This window comes from Chrysoperla carnea, chromosome 2 (genome assembly GCF_905475395.1).
Source record: "Chrysoperla carnea chromosome 2, inChrCarn1.1, whole genome shotgun sequence".
NCBI lineage: Eukaryota > Metazoa > Arthropoda > Insecta > Neuroptera > Chrysopidae > Chrysoperla > Chrysoperla carnea.
The window spans coordinates 21,126,038-21,145,845 of record NC_058338.1 but is presented as its reverse complement, the minus strand read 5'-3'; the positions used below and the strand labels follow the sequence as shown (position 1 = coordinate 21,145,845).

General features: G+C 28.6%; 2 protein-coding genes across 2 annotated transcripts; both read right to left on the bottom strand.

Moving 5' to 3' along the window:
- Window positions 1-511: 511 nt before the first annotated feature.
- On the bottom strand, window positions 512-18,781 carry LOC123292535. The gene is made up of 21 exons (XM_044873249.1): window positions 18,603-18,781; window positions 17,377-17,715; window positions 17,162-17,306; window positions 16,709-17,103; window positions 15,735-16,088; window positions 14,890-15,360; window positions 12,337-12,675; window positions 12,122-12,266; window positions 11,267-11,661; window positions 10,875-11,207; window positions 9,760-10,181; window positions 7,087-7,279; window positions 6,873-7,017; window positions 6,341-6,735; window positions 5,955-6,284; window positions 5,567-5,842; window positions 3,217-3,363; window positions 2,259-2,597; window positions 2,052-2,196; window positions 1,246-1,973; window positions 512-1,187 (listed from the first exon to the last, which is right to left on the bottom strand). The coding sequence occupies exons 1-21, from the start codon at window positions 18,639-18,641 to the stop codon at window positions 762-764; spliced, it is 6,501 nt and encodes a 2,166-aa protein (XP_044729184.1). The 5' UTR covers window positions 18,642-18,781; the 3' UTR covers window positions 512-761.
- Window positions 4,946-7,757, bottom strand: LOC123291805 (para-nitrobenzyl esterase-like). Its single transcript, XM_044872224.1, has 6 exons — window positions 7,723-7,757; window positions 7,087-7,416; window positions 6,873-7,017; window positions 6,341-6,735; window positions 5,955-6,284; window positions 4,946-5,842 (listed from the first exon to the last, which is right to left on the bottom strand). The coding sequence occupies exons 1-6, from the start codon at window positions 7,744-7,746 to the stop codon at window positions 5,333-5,335; spliced, it is 1,734 nt and encodes a 577-aa protein (XP_044728159.1). The 5' UTR covers window positions 7,747-7,757; the 3' UTR covers window positions 4,946-5,332.
- Window positions 18,782-19,808: the final 1,027 nt, after the last annotated feature.

The following is a 19,808-nucleotide window of genomic DNA, read 5'->3' as shown; positions in this document are numbered from 1 at the left end:
TGTGTCCAATAGTTGCCAAATAACAGCAATGATGTGTTGTAAAAATTGACAAAAATGGCACATATAAATTGCGATGTTGAAGAGAAGGAGGAAATATTTACAAACATTGAATTTTATGAATTTATATTATTGAAAAATTTTTGTTAGATTGATCGAGTGTTGATTCCAAGACTTCTTGAACACAATACAATACAAAAAAATCAATAAATTATTAAATCACAAAGAATGCCAATCTAGTGATGTGGGGTTCGTGCTGCGAGCTCCATTGTATTACCTTGCTTCTTGAAAAACGTGTTTAACTTCAAAGCAACATGGCTGTGTTTTAATAATTTTATTAATATTATTTATTATCTGGGAAATTGATGATTTGGACCATAAGGATCGCATTTACATTATTTACAGCAGGCATGGGCGAGTTATTTTAAGTCGAAGTCACCATTGTTATAACTTTATTGTGTGTCTCTTTATCCAAGTCCACATTGCTCATAGAGGAGGAAGCGAGGCAGGTAGACAACTCTTCTACCTATCTCTGTTTCTCTAATAGTAATGAGATAGGTAGAAGAAAAAAGGTTGTCTCTCTGTTTTACTCTTATTTAAGGTTGTCAGTGGTAAAGTTGTCACTGTCTTACTCGTATATTAGGTTAGAAGTCTTAGGGGATTTCTGTAAGTCACTTTTGCCCCTGCCTGATCTATAGCTATTAAATTTTTTGTATGTAATAAATAAATAAAATTCATAATTCATTCCTTTCAAACTTAGAGCATCAATAATTATAAATTTTTTCCCAAAACTTCATACGTTTTTCGGCTGGATTCTGTTTTAATTCTAAATTTTGTGATATTTTCAAATAATTAAACTTCTTTAACTGAACTGGTAGCCATTTAACATTCAATAATGGATCGTTTATCGGATTTGGATTTCCAGTTTTCGCAAATGTAGTCCATAATTTAATCATACGATGAATTGCTATATATTCTTCAGAATTCTTATCCATATTTTCAGGCGTTGCGCCTTTTTGATAAAATAAATATGGTAGCTCATCTGCATGATAAATATATTTTCTTGGCGTTCCTTCTTTTGAATTTAATTTTGTATAGTAATTGAATTCATAAAAATAGACTGGAGTAGTTTTTGAAAATAATTTTGCATACTTATACATTTTTTCCAGAATCCATAAGTCAGTTAAATACTAAAAATAAAAAACATGGTTTATAGGAATATTAAAAACCTCTCACTTCCCTACTTACTTCTATGAATGGATCAATTAGTTCATTTGATGGTGTTTGACTTCCATAATACACTTCTTTAATCTTTTTGCCTAAATCTATAGCCTCATCACATGCTAAATCTATTTTTATATCTCCCGGTATAAGAACTCTATAATCTGTGAAATTTGGTGGAATAAAATAATCTGTGGCTAAATATGCCATCTCATCGGTATTGAAACCCATCAAAATAGGAACTTTGTTAAAATTTCCTGTTTTCGCAATGCGATCTGGTGTTTCCGTCAAGAAACTGTTATGACTTTTTCTTTCAATTGTGACAGTACTAAATTCGAAAAGTTCAGATATGTTAAGCACTTCATTGTAATAAACTTTTCCTTCTAAAACTTCCAAACCGTTTATTAGATTTTCGGTTGAACTTTGGTTAATACATTTGACAATTTTATGGAACTTATTCGTAGTGCAGTTTAAGGGTGCAACTATATCCGTATACTTTTTAGGCGTGACTAAAGTGATATCTTCTGCTGATCCACTTTGCATTATGGCACGATGAAACAATCCTTTAGCTAAAGGTGATAAACATAACAAGTTAACAGAGGCACCACCTGAACTTTCACCAAAAATTGTAACTTGGTTAGGATCACCTCCAAAATGATGTATATTTTTTTGAATCCATTTTAGAGCTAACACTTGATCTTTGAAACCTGCATTGCCATGAATACCATATTTTGGATCATCAATCTTTAAGAAGCCTAAACAAATTTGAACTGTTATTGTGAAAGTATCGGAAAAAGTTTTTTTAATTATAAGATATTTTAAAAAGTCTTTACCAAAAATATTTAATCGATAAGCTGCTTTAACTAAAACAATATCTTCTGATACAAGAAACTCTGGTCCGTATTTCGATTCAAATATACTTCCCCATTGTAATCCACCTCCATAAAACCAGACCATTACAGGTTTCAACTTTTTTGACTAAATAATAAAATTTTATAATTAGTACTACGCAAATTAATAAATAGGAGGTATTTTTTTACCATTTTTGAATGAACGTTTACAAAAAGACAATCTTCATTCTGTTCCATCCCCTGAATCCAAATAAATGGCTTTAAAACTTGTGGGCAAACAGGTCTTAGTTTTGTAGCATCATAAATTCCAGACCATTTTCCAGCTGATTTTGGTGCTTTGAATCTCAATTCACCAATTTGTGGCTTTGCAAAGGGAATTCCTTCAAAACTATAAAACGCTTCATTCCAATAATCTAATGATTTTTTACCAACCAAGGTTCCTTGGTCGATGGTTAGAGTGACATTTTCTTTAATAAAATTTGAATAACATTCTGCCCGAGTGGCCAACCATAAAACACTACAGAAAATCTACGTAAAAAAAAAGCGTATGTACTAAAAAAATAAGGTTTAAGAAAAAAACCTAATCACGTTGCTTACTCGAGTTAGAATTGCTTTCTAAAGCTGTCTAAAAATAATGGCAAAAAAAAAAACTGGTGGATTTGAAATTTTTTTAAAAAATTTACTACACCATCGAATATTAGCTAACTCATTTAAAATATCATGTATTTTTTCGTTTAAATTATTTATTTTTCTAGCCTGACTAGCTTGTTTGTTCCTAAGCGGTACAATTTTAGTCCTTTTGTATATTTTTCGTCAGAAGCCAACGTGATAAGCTAGAAAATAAGGGGTGAATAATGGAATTGGAGTAATAAGGAAGATTAAGTATGGAGAGAAAAGACATGCTGGAGGAAAATTATATAAGGATTAATTAAGTTGATACATTAGAATTTGTGAGCGCTTCGATTTGAAAGTGAACATTCGCATCCGCGAATAATGGAAATGAACACAAAATTCAACACTCGTCCCATCACTATTAGGTACCCCAAAATTGTGTCTTAAAAAATATATCTCGAGCAAAAACTCATTGTTTTTATAAAATTGTAAATAAACTATTGTTAATTTTATTGAAATTTGTGTTTGTACTTACCGTAGAGTAAAACAATGTTGGCATTTTAAACGCACTATTATTAAAAAGTAAAGTAATTGATGGATAAGCTCTATTTATAACTAACTTCAATAACATTGACCAGTTAATGATCACTTTGGGAAGTTTGTTATTCTTTGAAAACACTATCTGTAAATAGAAGATACCCCGCTATCACAGTTATTTTATTATGAAAAGAAATGCAAATAAAATTTTAAACAGTGTCGGTTTAAACAAAATTCAACTAAGAATCGTTGAACTATTTTTTGCTTGGTTTTTCTAAACATTGACAAAATTTACAAAATTATGATTATTACAATTACTGCCACTACAAACAATGCATGCAGGTGAGCAACGCAAACCACTTTTCCTGCATTCAAATATGTCCCGAAAATTGGGATTGGCCAAAAGAAAATTATTTACTTCCAGTGAAGAGACCCAAGACATGAAATCTATGGATTTGGATGACAATTTAATACTTCTTCTTTGGGTTATATAAAAAAATATAGTACCTATCTTAAAATAAATTTTTTTTTCTGTAAATATATTTAAATAATGACGTTTTTATAAATAATATCAATAAATAATAATCATTAAGAACAAACAATTCTATTTATTTTGTGTGCTAGATTGGCAATAAAAACAATTAACCTTTTAATAAATATCGCCAGAAATAATAATAAAAATTTTTTTCTTCATAAATATTGCAAAAAAACAATTTCAAACTACTTTTTGTCTTAAAAATCGTTTTTATTGTAAAAAATTGCAATAAAAAAAATAATTTCCTCAAATTGAAATGTTTCTGATTTTTTATATTATTAAAAAACACGCATTAAAAAAAATCAAAATCGGAGCTGTTGCTGAGACTTAAAACGTTTGTTCAGTTCATTGACTCGACTAAATTGTGATTAATTTATTAATACCTCTATCGTAAAATGACAAGTCGTCAATACTCGGCTGATTTTAAATGAATAACTAATAGATAATAAATAACTTATTGACCCCACACAAATTCTCAACAACTTTTTCCTTTTTTTTTACTGATCAAAGGATAAAAGTAAATATTATATACTTGCAAGTTAGATCCGCCACTGTTAATGTTACAAAAACTTAGAACGGGAAGGGGAGGGACAGGAAAACAACTATTTCGAATAAAAATTTCCCAATTTATAACAAAGTGTGGTGGAATCGTAACACCTTTGCATATCAACTTAATATTGGACACACTTTATATAACAGAGGAGAACGTTGTACCAGGGATAAAAATTTCTATTTTTATAGTCATTTTTTAAAATATAATAATAGAAATAGTAGTGGAAATATAATAATGGAAATAGTTTTAAAATATAGTAATGGAAATCAAATAGTCTTTTTTGACTTCAGTGACACCTTCTACTATTTTTTTTTATTGATTAGGGCCGAATACTAGTCTAAGAGATGGCATAAGGTCGGTCTTCACCCATCTGATAACCAGATGAGACATATTTTATGAAATTTCTCCTCTCTCTTCAAGTATGTATCTCCTGTCCAACTTTCTTGATTTTAATCTCCTTAAAATGATTATAAAATTATATGACGACGATATGACGAAGCTATCGGGTTTGGTCTTCTGAAATTTTTGGAAACTTTGCAGAGGTCATAGGGTATGATAAAAAAAAAATGCAATAATTTTCATTTATATTTTAATTTTTGTTTTTAACGGTTCTTTTTGATATACAGAATACCTGTAGAATTATTATAATTATTAAATATTTATTGACATAAATCAATTCTTCAAACATTCTACAAAAAGACATTAGTAAAATACAATTTAAAAATGAATACCTGTTTAAAAATTATAAATATTTAAAATTATCACGTAAATATTTAAAATTATTTCTATATTCAAGCATCTTAAAAGCAAGCACGAACCCAAAACATTGTACGCTCGCTTTCCCGTAAGTAGTGATTTTATAAAATTATGCTGGAGTCTCTCCTGTTATGCCAATAGTGCCTAGCCATTCTCTGTCAAAACGTTTACACGTTATTACACTAAATTATCGACTTTAATAGTTTTTAAGGCTAATAATAAGTTTGTTAGCTGCTATATTATTAAAAAATTATATTTTTAGTCATTTACTTATTGCTCATAACTCCTTTCCCAAGGGTTAATACATATCGCTCGTCGATTCACACGGCGTATAGATCTTATATACCTATTTCTTATACCATATTGTTTATATATTTGCTCCCAAAATTTCATACGATTTTCAGCTGGATTTTGTTTCATTTCTAAATTTTGTGATATTTTCAAATAATTAAATTTATTTGATTCAATTGGTAACCATTTCACATTCAATAATGGATCATTTACTGGATTAGGATTTCCAGTTTTTGCAAATGTAGTCCATAATTTAAGCATACGATGAATTGCTATGTATTCTTCAGAACTGTTGTCCATATTTTCTGGCATTACACATTTGTTAAAAAATAAATAAGGTAGATCAAATCCATGACTTATATATTTTGGTGACGAGTATTGATTTAATTTTGTGTAGTAATTGAATTCATAGAAATACACTGGCGTACTTTCCGAAAATAATTTTGCATATTTATAAATTTTGGTCAAATACTTCAAATCAGTTAAGTACTAAAAATAAAAAATATTCATATAATTCTAATGTAATGAACCAACCCAAAAGGTGAAAAGAGTGTGTTTTTAAATATTTATTATTTTCAAAAAAAAAATCACTTTTACTTACCTCTATGAACGGATCAATTAGCTGGTTCGATGGTGTTTGATTTCCATAATATACTTCTTTAATTTTGTTTCCTAAATCAAAAGCAGCTTCAGATTCTATACCTATATTAATATCTTTGGGAATAAGAAGTCTACTATCTGTGAAATTCCGTGGGACAAAATAGTTTTCTTGGGAACATGCACCTTCATCACTGGTAAAACCCATTATAATTGGAACTTTAGTAAAGTTACCACTTTTCAAAATTTTTTCTGGTTCTTCTGATAAAAAGCTATTAGGGCAGTTTTGTTCGATTGTAAGAACACTAGATGGAATATGAGTTATGTTAAAAATCTAGAAAAAATTTAATGTTAATTTCCAATATTTTACAAAATAACACTATAACGCACCTTATCGATAGACTTCATTTGATCTAATTGCTTTACGTCGCTTATAACACTTTCTGTAGTACTTTCATTAATACACTTAACGGCGTTGCTACAATTTATGTTTTGATGCAACATTTTAGGTATAGTTATATGCGAATATTTTTTTGGTGTATCTAACCAAACAGATTCTGGTGAACCACTTTGTATAATAGCTCTATGGAATAATCCCTTGGTTAATGGCGATAAACATAATAAACTAACAGAAGTACCACCTGCACCTTCTCCAAAAATTGTAACTAGATCACGATCTCCCCCAAAGTAGTGAATATTTCTTTGGATCCATTTTAATGCTAAAACTTGATCCTTGAAACCCATGTTACCATGAACACCATACATAGGATCATCCTTTAAAAAGCCTAGAAATAATCGAACGCATATACAGGGTTGTTCAATAACATGTTATCACGTAAACAGGAGATATTTTATGCAAGAAGCTAATATAAAAGCATTTTGAATTATGTCTAAGCCACAATCCTTGAAGGTGGAAACTTACCAAAAATATTTAAGCGGAATGATACTTTAACCAAAACTATATCTTCTGATAAAAGTAATTCAGGACCATATCGAGATTCAAATATACTACCTTGTTGAAGCCTACCTTCAAAAAACCACACCATTACAGGCTTTAATTCTATTGACTGAAAATTAATTTGTATAAAAATAATAATATCCAAAATGATTCTAGATCCAAAATTTTATTCGCTTACCATTTTGGAATGAACATTTACAAATAAACAATCTTCATTCTGTTCCATTCCCACAATAGAAGAAAATACAATTTGCGGACAAACAGGTCTAAGTTTTGTGGCATCATAAATACCCGACCATTTTGCAGCTAGTTTTGGTGATTTAAATCGCAGTTCGCCAATTGGTGGTTTTGCATATGGTATTCCTTCAAAGCTATAAAATGTTCCATTCCAATAATCTAATGATTTTTTCCCAAATAATGTTCCTTGTTCGATAGTTAATGTGACATTTTCTTCTATAAAATTATCGTAACATTCTATTCGAGTTACCATCCATAACACGCTAAAGATCTAAGAAATAAAACAAGCGTGAAAAGTTCGGTTCTAAAATAAAATCAAGTGTAATTTAAAGTCGCTCTGTTTTCCTTGTAAAATGCATAATAGATCTATAATTATTAATTAGCATAAGAAGAAACGGAAGTTAAAATGCAATTATTTATTATTATTACTATTATATATTCTCTAAGTAATAAAAAAAGATTATTAAAAGATTAAAGATTTTGTGGAACAATTTTGGGTAACAAGACAAAGTATCCACTTTAAATAATATGAAATTAAATTCTCAAAATGTTACAAAAACTTTTTTTTGATACTTACCGAACAATAAAATAATGTTGACATTTTTGACACACTATTACATATAAAAACGGCAAATTATTTACAAAACCTATTTATACTTATCGTGTTTCAACCAGAAACTACGACAAACCAATTGACCAAATTAATGCCCATTAATATTCTGGGAATTTTGTTGTTGCATAAAAATTATTGTGTGGATAAAAGATCCCTTAATCATTGTAGGTAAATTGATTGATGAAAATTTAAAACAGTACCGGATTTGTAAAATAGCAAAAGTTGTTTAGTTGTAATCTATTAATTTTTAACGCCGCTCGCAGAAAATCTTAAATATGGAAACGTATACACCTTTGACATATTTTATCTCCAATAATAATTTTCACTTACAAACTTCCAGCTATTATTTTCACGTATCCTGCTGCTAATAACTTTCTTTTAACAATTAATGCGAGTTATATTATTTCTATAAGTAATCGCAATTTGCACATTACTTTAAAATTTGATAAACTTTTAAAGATTCTTGTCCGTCTCTTTCTTGCAAAACGGAGCTAGAACGAAGTTTTGATTATACAAATTTCTTAAGATTTCTCAATCTTGTACGTGATGCAATTCATCATCTTCACTTTAAGTTAATAGAATATATGGTTATCATCCATTTCTTCCAAGATAAGCTGAAATCACATAAAAAAATCGGCTCTGCTTAAACTTCGTAGGCGAAAAGTAAACTAATGAATGAAATTCCCAGTATATTATATAAATATGCAAATACACGGCTGTAAATCAACCAATTACTAACGTACTCTTTGATTATTCTAGGTCTATTAAGCTGGCATAAACATTTTTTTAAAAGTATTTAATAGATCGTTTTGTTTTTTGATGTTCTTTAACATCTACTCACCTCTAAAGAGATTTTACCTATGTTTTTCAAATGAAAAGTCATTTAGAAAATAAATTTTGTAGGATCTTTTCCCGAAGAAAGCTTTAAGAAATGGATTCTAAAATACACCTTTCTTTCCATGAGAGACTTGTGGTGGCATAAGTTTGGAGCAAAATCAATTTGTAAAGACAAATCCTTACGCTTACATGGTTTTTTGGAATCAGGGAATCTTTAAAAGTGAATATCTGTTGAACATTATCAATGAATTTTCGAGTGGTAATTCGATGAAAAGTTGCGAATAAAATACATTTACACGTTTCGACTGTTATTGCATACGCGAAATTACTTTTCACTGTGATAAAAAAATTACTTAAACGTTTGATACATCAATAAATTTCTCCATTATTTATTATTTTCATGTATTATAAAGTCAACAAATCAACAGTCCTCCATGGTCAAGTATAAAGAGTTTAAGATGTTGATTTTTGAGAAATATAATTTGAAAGATAATTTTAGCATCAGAAGCACTAGCTTTTTAATAGGTTTAATCTTCTGATAGTATTAAATATTTTTTAATAATGTTTTTGGTGGCTTGCTTCACTTATCTATAATATAAAATGAATAGCTGAATGTGTTGCTAAGCGCAAATCTTGGAAACAGCTGAACCGATTTCGCGTATTTTTTTTTTTTTTTATAATATTCCTTCAAATACGAGTATGATTCTTAAGGAGAGAAAAATTTAAAAATTAACTGAAAAAGTCTAAAAACAACACTTTTCTACATTCTCATACAGAAAATTCGTAATAATAATTAAAAGTCAATTTGAACTTTAATATCATACGTAAAATGTAAATTGTCTGTGGTAAAATGTCAATTGAAATGTAAATACGTCTCTTTGCTTATAATATTACTAAATCTAAAAGCTACAAAATTCTACAAACTTAAAAAAGTGTTGTGTGTCAGTGACTTCACCAAAAAAAAAAAAAAAAACAATTGACTGTTAGGCGGTACGAAGATCTCCGGGTCAGCTAGTCATTAATAAAAATAAAATTATAGACAATAATTTGTTAGAGTATCATTTTTAATGAAAATAAAACTAATAAAATTTTGTATTTGTTTTATTAATTTTTATACTTAAGTCGAGTAAATACTACTATCTTGTTAATTATTTAGAGTTATGCTGCCTATATATTTTTTCCCAAAACTTCATACGGTTTTCGGCTGGATTAAGTTTTAATTCTAAATTTTGTGAAATTTTCAAATAAATAAAGTTATTTGGTTCAAGTGGTAGCCATTTAACATTTAATAAGGGATCATTTACTGGATTGGGATTTCCAGTTTTAGCAAATGTAGTCCATAGTTTAATCATACGATGAATTGCTATGTACTCTTCAGAACTATTATCCATATTTTCAGGCGTTACACCTTTCTGATAAAATAAATATGGCACATCACTTGCATGAGTTATATATTTTCTTGGTGTATTTTGTTGTGGATTTAATTTTGTGTAGTAATTGAATTCATAAAAGTAGACCGTTGCAGTTTTTGATAATAACTTTGCATATTTATACATTTTTTGCAAAACCATTAAATCGGTTAAATACTAAAAATTAAAACAAGCATGATTAAAAGCTATTTACTAAAAATTAAATCATTGACTTTAAAATATGTCCATGTTAAATCTAGATTATGTTCTTTCGCACGACTTTTTTCTATTTAACTATACCAAATGAAAACAACCAATTGACTGAGTTAATTCTTGAAATACCATCAAATGTACCCGATTTTTGTACTTTTTGGGTCAAAATTACTTTATATACTGAGTTTTATCGAAATTGGAGATAATAAAAATTTGTTGATTTCTTGCAATTTTTTTAAGGGGCACCCCTTTGAAAAAATCGAGAAAAACGCAAATAAAATTTGTGTTTTGAAATTTGATGAAACTCGGTGGATGGGGTAATTTTGATCCAAAAAGTTTAAAAATCAGGTTCATTTAATGATTGGATGCACAGTTTCTGAGATATGGCAATATTTGGATCGATTTTAGTCCGTATCTCAAAAAGTATTCGACCAGTCGCAAATGGGTCAAAATTACCTTGTATACTGATTTTTATCGAAATTGGACATAAAAAAAATGTTTCGATTTTTTTGCAATTTTTTTAGGGGCCTGTGAAAAATTCGAGAAAAACGCAAAAAAAAATTTTGTTTTGGAATTTGATGAAACTCGATGGATGGGGTAATTTTGATCTAATTCCGAGCTATTGTGCTTCTGTCAAGTTAAAATAATTCCACTTACTTCAATTAAAGGATCAATTAACTCGTACGAGGGTGTTTGTTTTCCATAATATACTTCTTTTATTTGATTTCCTAAATTAAAAGCGTCAGCAGATTGTAAATCTATTTTGATATCTGAAGGAATAAGAACTCTATAATCCGTAAAATTGGGTGGGAAAAAGTAATTTCTGGCTGCACCTGCACTTTCATCGCTAGTGAAACCCATTATAATTGGAACTGCTTTAAATTGTCCAGTTTTTACAATGTCTTCTGGTTGTTTGTATAAAAAGCTATTCGGATATTTCTTTTCAATTGTCAGAATAGTAGAATCAAAACGCTGAGTTATATTAAGAATCTAAAAAATTTATAATGAGTACGGATTTCTTATACTTTATACTTATAAGTTTATTTTACCTCATTGTAAGATAATTCATTGCCTAACGCTTTCAGCCCATTTATTAGGTATTCTGTAGAACTCTCGTTAATACATTTAACAGTTTCATGTAAATTTTTCGAAGTACAATTTACAGATGTAGTTATGTCAGTAAATTTCTTTGGTGTAGTTAAATAGAAAGATTCTGCTGAACCACTTTGTATAATAGCTCGATGAAATAATCCTTTAGCTAATGGGGATAAACATAACAAATTAACAGAAGCACCACCAGAACTTTCACCAAAAATTGTAACTTGGTTAGGATCACCTCCAAAATTTTGAATATTTTTTTGTATCCATTTTAATGCCAAAACTTGATCTTTGAAACCCATATTACCGTGAATACCATATTTCGGATCATCAATCCTTAAAAAACCTAAAATATCATCAAATATTCAGATGAACCATTCAGATGAAATTTAAGTAATATAACAAAATGATAATGAAAGCACTGCTGTTATGAATTATAATATTTAATATATATATATATATATATATATATATATAATGAATAATATTTGGTATGGTAAAATAGTTTGATTTCGCAACATGCGAATGCGTCAGCAACATGCTATGAATAGAGCTACAGATATAACACTATAACTTAGTAAACTTAAACTTCAATCGAAAAAACGATACCTATGTAATAAAAATGAAAGCTGCACAACTAATTAACTATTAACTATTCGATTCTGATCTTTGGTTACTATATTAACGTTAATGGTTAGTTTTAAAGCGAAGCAAATATCGATGAATTAATTCAAGCGTTGGTAAATGGACAACAAAAAACTGAAGCATTGCTTTGTAAAAAATAGTGATTGTGATGAAATATTTACCAAAAATATTTAAGCGATGTGATACTTTCACTAAAACTATATCTTCAGATAAAAGTAATTCTGGACCATATCGGGATTCAAATATACTGCCCCGTTGCAGTCCACCTCCAAAAAACCACACCATTACTGGTTTTAATTCTTTTGACTAAATTATAACAATTAATTAACAGGATTATTGAATAGTATCAAAGAACAATAGCTGTAGCTTTGCTTACCATTTTCGAATGAACATTTACAAATAAGCAATTTTCATTTTGTTCCATACCCTCAATTGAAATGACTGGGCTTGGAAGTTGTGGGCAAACAGGTCTTAGTTTTGTGGCATCATAAATACCCGACCATTTTTCAGCTGGTTTTGGTGATTTGAATCGTAATTCACCAATTGGTGGTTTTGCATATGGTATTCCTTCAAAACTATAAAATGTTCCATTCCAATAATCTAATGATTTTTTCCCAAATAATGTCCCTTGATCAATTGTTACGCTAATCTTTTCGTTAACCAAATTTGAACCGCATTCATGTTTTGCAGTCACCCACAGTACAGTATACAAAATCTAATAATTTGAATTTTTTAGATCAGTAGCTACTAAAACAATTTTAGTGCCGATCAAGCTACGAAAGCTTTAAAGAATTTTTGTTATTTGAAATATTGAACATTTGATTAAGAATTAGAATTTTTTGATACATGACAATTAAATACATGAAAAGTACAATATAATTCTTTGAATTACGAATTTAATCACAAGGGCATTTACGGCTCAAAAATTGTATTAGTAGCTGTTGGTTAATTCCTATAAAACCATTTTTTTTGGAACCCATGTGGACAATTTAAAAAAATTTATAATATATCATATACACTTGCATACATTCCGAGAAGGATTCTTACACTGTTTTATCCCGATATTGCTCTGTCGTTTTTAAAATAAATCGCGCTACGTGAAAATTCACTTAAAAATGTAATAAATAACACAATTTCAGAGGTTACATTGTTCACTTTTTCAAAGAAAATGAATAATACAACAATATTATTAAATGTAACAATACAAACAGATATTGTTACAAATTTTTAAAATAATTACCGTAAAATAAAATAATGTTGTCATTTTTTACAGCTATTAAAATTTGAAATTGTATGTAAGCTGTATTTATAATAAATTTCAATAGTGAATGAACTAATTGGGAAGTTTATTATTCTTTGAAAAAGTACATCTTACTAAAAAAATCCCCTGCTATCAATTGATATATTTATTATTATGAAAAGAAGTGCGATTTTTTTAAAAGAGTTGAGATCAATAATATTGCAATAGTAGGAGTAGTTTAAATGTTGACTATACACAAATGTGTCTTCTTTCATCACATGAAGGTCAACCCTGCACAAAGATATTTGAGGGATTTTGTTTATGTCAGTAATATATTAAGTGAACTGTAATATAATCCGGTCCAATTTAATTCGGTCAATTTAAACATTCGAAGGTACAAAAATTCACACCCGGCTGAATTTTGGTAAGATTGATCAAAAAACCTTCTTAAATGAAATCTAAATCTTCTTAAATGAAATTTCATCGATCCGAGTTGTGGAGAAAAATTAACGCGGGGTCAAATTTCACAAAACGTGTTTTTTGCAATTTTCAGCGAAACGGTAAGTTTGATAACAAAATTAATTCAGACAAAATTGTAGATCAGATAATTGAATATAAAAAAATTAATCCTTTTTTTCCTAAGAGCCACCGTTTCTGAGATATAACGATTCAATTCATCATTATGAACGCTTTATTGTTTATTTATAAGTAACATTAAGGTGCTATGTCATGAGAGAGGGGGGAGGGAAGGAGGGAGGGGTGGATGTAATGAATGAATCAAATTTTGAATAACATTTCAAAGCTTTAATGTACAAAATTTATTATTGTGAAACCATAATTTATCATTAAATTTTTATCTTATTGTACTTACTTTATAAATAGAGATTTTGCTGATTCGTAATTTTATTTTCGAATTTTTTAAGTTTTTTTATCCAAACCTGGGAATGATACAAGGGTTCTTTGTAGGTAAATCTGATTACACAATATTTGTATAATATAAATGTGTAGGTACCCTTAGGTTATAAAATTAAGTACATAATATATGTGCTTAAATTTTAGCACAAACGTTTACACTTAACCATCGTACCTAAATTCACGTCACACTCAGTTTCAGACAAAACTCTGGTCGGTTTTAAAATTTTTTTAGACCAAATTTAAGAAGCTCTTAAAAGTTGAAAATTACTAAATTTAATTATGAATTTTATCACGTTAACAATTGTTATCGCATGTTTGTACTTTTTAGTATTCCCATTTTCAAAAGAAGATAATTTTTAGTTTTGTCTATTTAAGTAGTCAAATTACAATTTTTACAGTCAAAGTCAGTCCTAGGGTGAGTGCCGTTATTAAAAAAAGCACTTTTAACCTAATGAACACTCTGATTTTTCATTTTACAATTATTTGACTGCAAATTTAGACAGTATGTAGTAAATTTTTTCAAACACTGCATATAAAGAGAGACTTTTGTTAATTTAATCTGTAATTGGTTGCTGAATGAAAACGCTGCCCATGAAGATGGTGGGGATTGGCGGTGACATATGTAAATTTCACACCTTTAAACTCACATCTTTAAAACTTTAATAGGACCGCCCCTGTTAACAAAGCGCCGCCGTTTTATCTTAGTTCGACCCTGCACTCATAAATTAAAATAGAAATATACAAATAAATAGAAATAAATATAACATTTTATTTTTTAAGAAGTTTTCTTTTGCCATAATCCTCATGAATTTTTTCCCAAAATCTCATACGTTCTTCAGCGGGATTTTCTTTTAACTCAAGATTTTCAGAAATTTTTAAATAATGAAATTTGTTTGGTTGAATTGGTAACCATTTAACATCTAATAAAGGATCATCAATAGGATTTGGATCTGCAGTTTTAGATGTTGCAAATGTTGTCCATAATTTTATCATGCGTTGTAATCCAACATATTCCGAAGTATTTCCATTTAAAGAATTTGGATTCAAAATTCCTTCCGTACGATTCTTTACATTGAATAAATACAAAATGTCGTCAAAATGTGTCACAACTGGTAGTGTTTGAATTCCATTTAATTTGGTGTAGTAATCAAAATTGTAGAAATATATTGGAACGGTATCAGCAACAATTGATTGTATCTTAGCGCTTTGATACATTTTTTTCAAAATATATATATCAGTTAAGTACTAAAAACAAATTAATTTTTATTGATAAAATTGGGATTATAGATAAATTTTAATAAAAGGTGAGGCAGATTAAAGAGCATTTTACAAAATGCTGTACAAAAAAATAAAATTGTTTTTTATCATCTTAAAACGTCATAAAAAATGCATTCAAAAAAATTAATTGTTTAATCGATAAACTCTGAAAATTAGCTTCTGATCATTAAAGGCCTAAAACTTTTCGTACCCAATCCTAATATTCGGGTAAACTCACAAGAAAAAGTCCGACTTTACAACATACCTAATAATTTTTTTAAATGCGTTTTTATATATTTTAAGGTTGTTAAAAAATATTTTCTAGATAGCTACTAGGAAATAGATCTAGCATAGATACTTACATTTATTAAAGCCGGAAATGTAGACGGATCCCAAGATGGTGTTTGATTACCATAATAAAATTCTTGAATTTTATTACCCAATTGATAAGCTTCTTCTGATTCTAGATCGATTGTTTTTAGATCGAGTATATCTCTTGGTATTAGTTTCCGTGAATCGGTAAAGTTTGGACTTAAATTGTCAGGATTTATACATAAGTAACCTTCTTGTGTTGCATAACCCATAATTAACGGTAACTTATTGAACTTGCCATTTTCCATAATAACATCAGGATGTTCTGTTAAAAAACTGTTTGAATTTTTTTCTTGCTCAATTGTAAAGCTATTGAATTTAACGACTTCTCCAACTCTCATTTCCTAGATAAATCATATCAGTAAAATAAAATACAGTTCAAAACTGAAATTGCGACGACTACAAAATCACGCTCTAAAAAATATGAAAACAAGAATATGCTTCCATCTGAAACTGTTAAGATAAGTAAAATCGTCACTACAGTCATGAGACCTCTAATATTAAAAAGTTTCCCACAGAACGGAAAAGATGCCCTCCGGTTGTAATTTCGATGTTACTTACCATAACGATTTCAGATGATAATATTTTACTGTTTCATAATTTTTAGAAGATGATTTTGAAGTCGTCGGGGTTTTCAGAATTTAAACTCTATTTTATTTAAATTATTTTGGGGATATAATATCGCGATAAAGTATAAGAATATTTATATTTATGAAATATTCTAAGCCCTTTCATTTGATCCTCAACAGAGTATGATTAAATTAAATTTGTTTTTCGTTCATCATTTGATGTTCTCTATAGGGCACCGTATTCAAATTAATGTGACATCACACAGCCTTTAACCAGCGGACTATCAAGCCCAAAAAGAGGACGTTTCTGAATTTTATGAAAAACGACGAAAATTGTCTAAGTCAGAGACGATATATTAGTGAATTTATGAAATTACTTGAATTCTACTATTTACCTCATTTAATTCCTCATTTTGGGTCATTATTTTGTGGCCAGCAAGAATTCCATCCATAGATGTACTGTTAATACACTTGACAATTTCGTTTAAATTTTCTGAATTACACTCCAACGCCTTAGCTAATTCAGGATAGTTATTAGGTGATGTCACCCAAGGTACAGTTGCGGCACCACTTTGAGCTATTGCACGATGAAACAAGCCTTTTGTTGATGGTGATAAATACAACAAATGTACTGCTGCTGCACCTGCACTTTCACCAAAAATTGTCACTTGATTTGGATCACCACCAAAATGATGGATATTTTTTTGTATCCATTTTAATGCTAAAACTTGATCTTTAAACCCCGCGTTACCATGAATTTCATATTTAGGATCATCAATGCCTAAAAAACCTACAACGAAATGAATGTTAAATACACGTTAAATTAAATTTTACAAAAATTGAATTACCGAAAACAGTCATACGATATTGTATTTTTACTAAAGTGACATTCTGGGTCATCAATAATTCTGGACCATATGTGTCTTCAAATATACTACCGAATTCGAATCCACCACCATGAATCCAAACCATTACTGGAAGTAATTGCGGTGACTGGAAATTTATATGAAAATGATAAAAAAAAAGGAATAATTGAATCATTTAAATTACTTTAGAAAATTACCATTTTTGTATGAACACTTAAATATAGGCAATTTTCACTTTGCTCCAGATTTTTATTCTTATCAAATTCAAACATTGGACTGCTAATTTGAGGGCAAATGGGTCGTACTTGTGTAGCATTGTAAATTCCAGACCAAGGTTCTGCCGGCTGGGGTGCTTTAAATCGTAATACGCCTATGGGTGGTTTTGCGTATGGTATTCCTTCAAAACTGTAGAATGAACTTGTATTCCAATAATCGGCTGACTTTTTTCCAACTAATGTGCCTTGATCAATTGTTAGAGTCACATTTTCTTCTATAAAATTGAATCCACTAGCGTTATGAATATTTATCATACAAATCTAAAATATAAAACAAGTGAAAACAAACAATTAACTGAGTTAATTGTAGAAATATCATGTATAGACAGTGTTGATGAGGCAATTGTTCCTTTTTGAGGTCACGTAAGTAAAGAAAGATATCCACTCTTAAATAGCCCACACAGACGTAACTGATATACCGATATTAATACATAATATAAAATTTGCACCTAATTAGCGCCCTCGTAGATAAAAAGTGATGTTTACAAAAAAATGTTTCAAAGAAAATTTGTTTTAATTTTTTATAAGATAGTGTGAGCTTTGATCTGGCTGCATTCGAAATACGGAGCGGATAATAAAGTCACTAAGGTTGGCAAATGTAATTACTATCAATATTTTAATATAATATTATTAAAGTAACAAAAATTAATTAAAGAGAATTGAAAAAAATAAACTCGAACCAGGACTCGAATCCGGACTTCTTGGATTCATGTAAAGCGCCCTACCAATTAATCTATTCGAGTTCTAGACACGAATGCAATTTTTTCAACTCAATGAATTTTTTAATTTGTTTATCCACTTATTTATTATTATTACTTATTGTTGTTGTTTACATTTAATCATGCACACGATATTTACATCATGGTCTATTCGACTATATTATTAGTATTTTTTCAATTCTCTTTAATTAAGATTACTAGACAAGATATTTGTCAATATTTAGTTTACGCCTGTATGTAACATATTATATCAAAATATAGTCAAACACGAAACGTAGCAATTGAGTGAATAACTTATTGTAAGATTTAGTCAGCCTAATTTATTGTTTTTAAGAGTAAGAAACACTTTGTATTTGGATTTATTTATAGTCAAGTGCCAAAAAAATCGAATAAAAAATTATATATAAATGAAATTAATATAATACTCACAATTAAAATACACTTTGAAAATACCATTATTATATACATTGTGCAAAAACAATATGTTTACAATTATTAATTCCGTTATAAATTCCAAAATAAAATATTTTCAATAAGAAACAAAACTTAAAAATATTATTACACGAGCATAACTAATAATATTGATAACAGAGTTTTTTTAATTACTTTCTCACATTTATTATATTTTAATGCACTGCCATTTAATATTGATATTATTAATTTATTATTTATGCACCACATGAAATTAATCAATATTTGTATATTGAACACTTATATATACACAAATAAAATCCATCACTTAAAAAAAAAAAACTTTATATTTAAAATAAAATTTAAAATAATAGGTCACTCATTTAATAATTCATTAATTGTATATATTTTTATTATCAATTAATAATTTTGTAAACAATAATGGCATAAAAAAAATTATCATCTTTTATTTTTAAAGTATTCTTGAAATTTGAGACTTGTGAAGAATTATGTTTTTATCTGATCTGTTGATTGAAGGTTAAGAGCGCTTGGGAAAATCTCTTATATAAATTGAATAGGTTTTTTTTTTTTATATTTTTATTAATTGTTATTGCATTTTGAAAAAAAAATTTCTGCCAAGGAATTTTACAATTCTTATTTATATATAATAGGTAGCTTGTAAGGTAGTTATTAAAATCTTGCATATCAGAAAAAAATTTTTAATTTTAGTTGTAATATTTGGGAGAACGTCAAAAGATGACCCTGTAGAAAACCAGTTTAAGCCAACCAATGTAGTTGGCTAAAAGAATTTATGTAAAATTAAGTTAAACAAATCAATGACAGTGACCCCGAAAAATTTACTATTCAATGTTTATTACTTTGACACAAAACGCATATATCTTCTTTTTAATGATCTTCAAAATGGTAACTAATTAACTTGATGTGAAATGATGTGAAAATATGCCTTTGAAGGTGGTTGGAACAAGTGTAGTTATCGATGCAAAAGCGATAGAAAAATTAACCAAATAATTAAAAAAAATAAAAAAACACGATAGCATTACATAAGATCTGAAAAGAAAGAAGCAAGTTCAGTACTTTATGTGCCCCGACTGTTTAAGTCGCAATGTAAACTACTGGACTTCTTTTTTTTTTTCAAATTTCGCAGGGTTTTTATTTTTTTATTATTTATTTTAGTTTAGACTTTTTAGTGTCCCAGCAGTATCA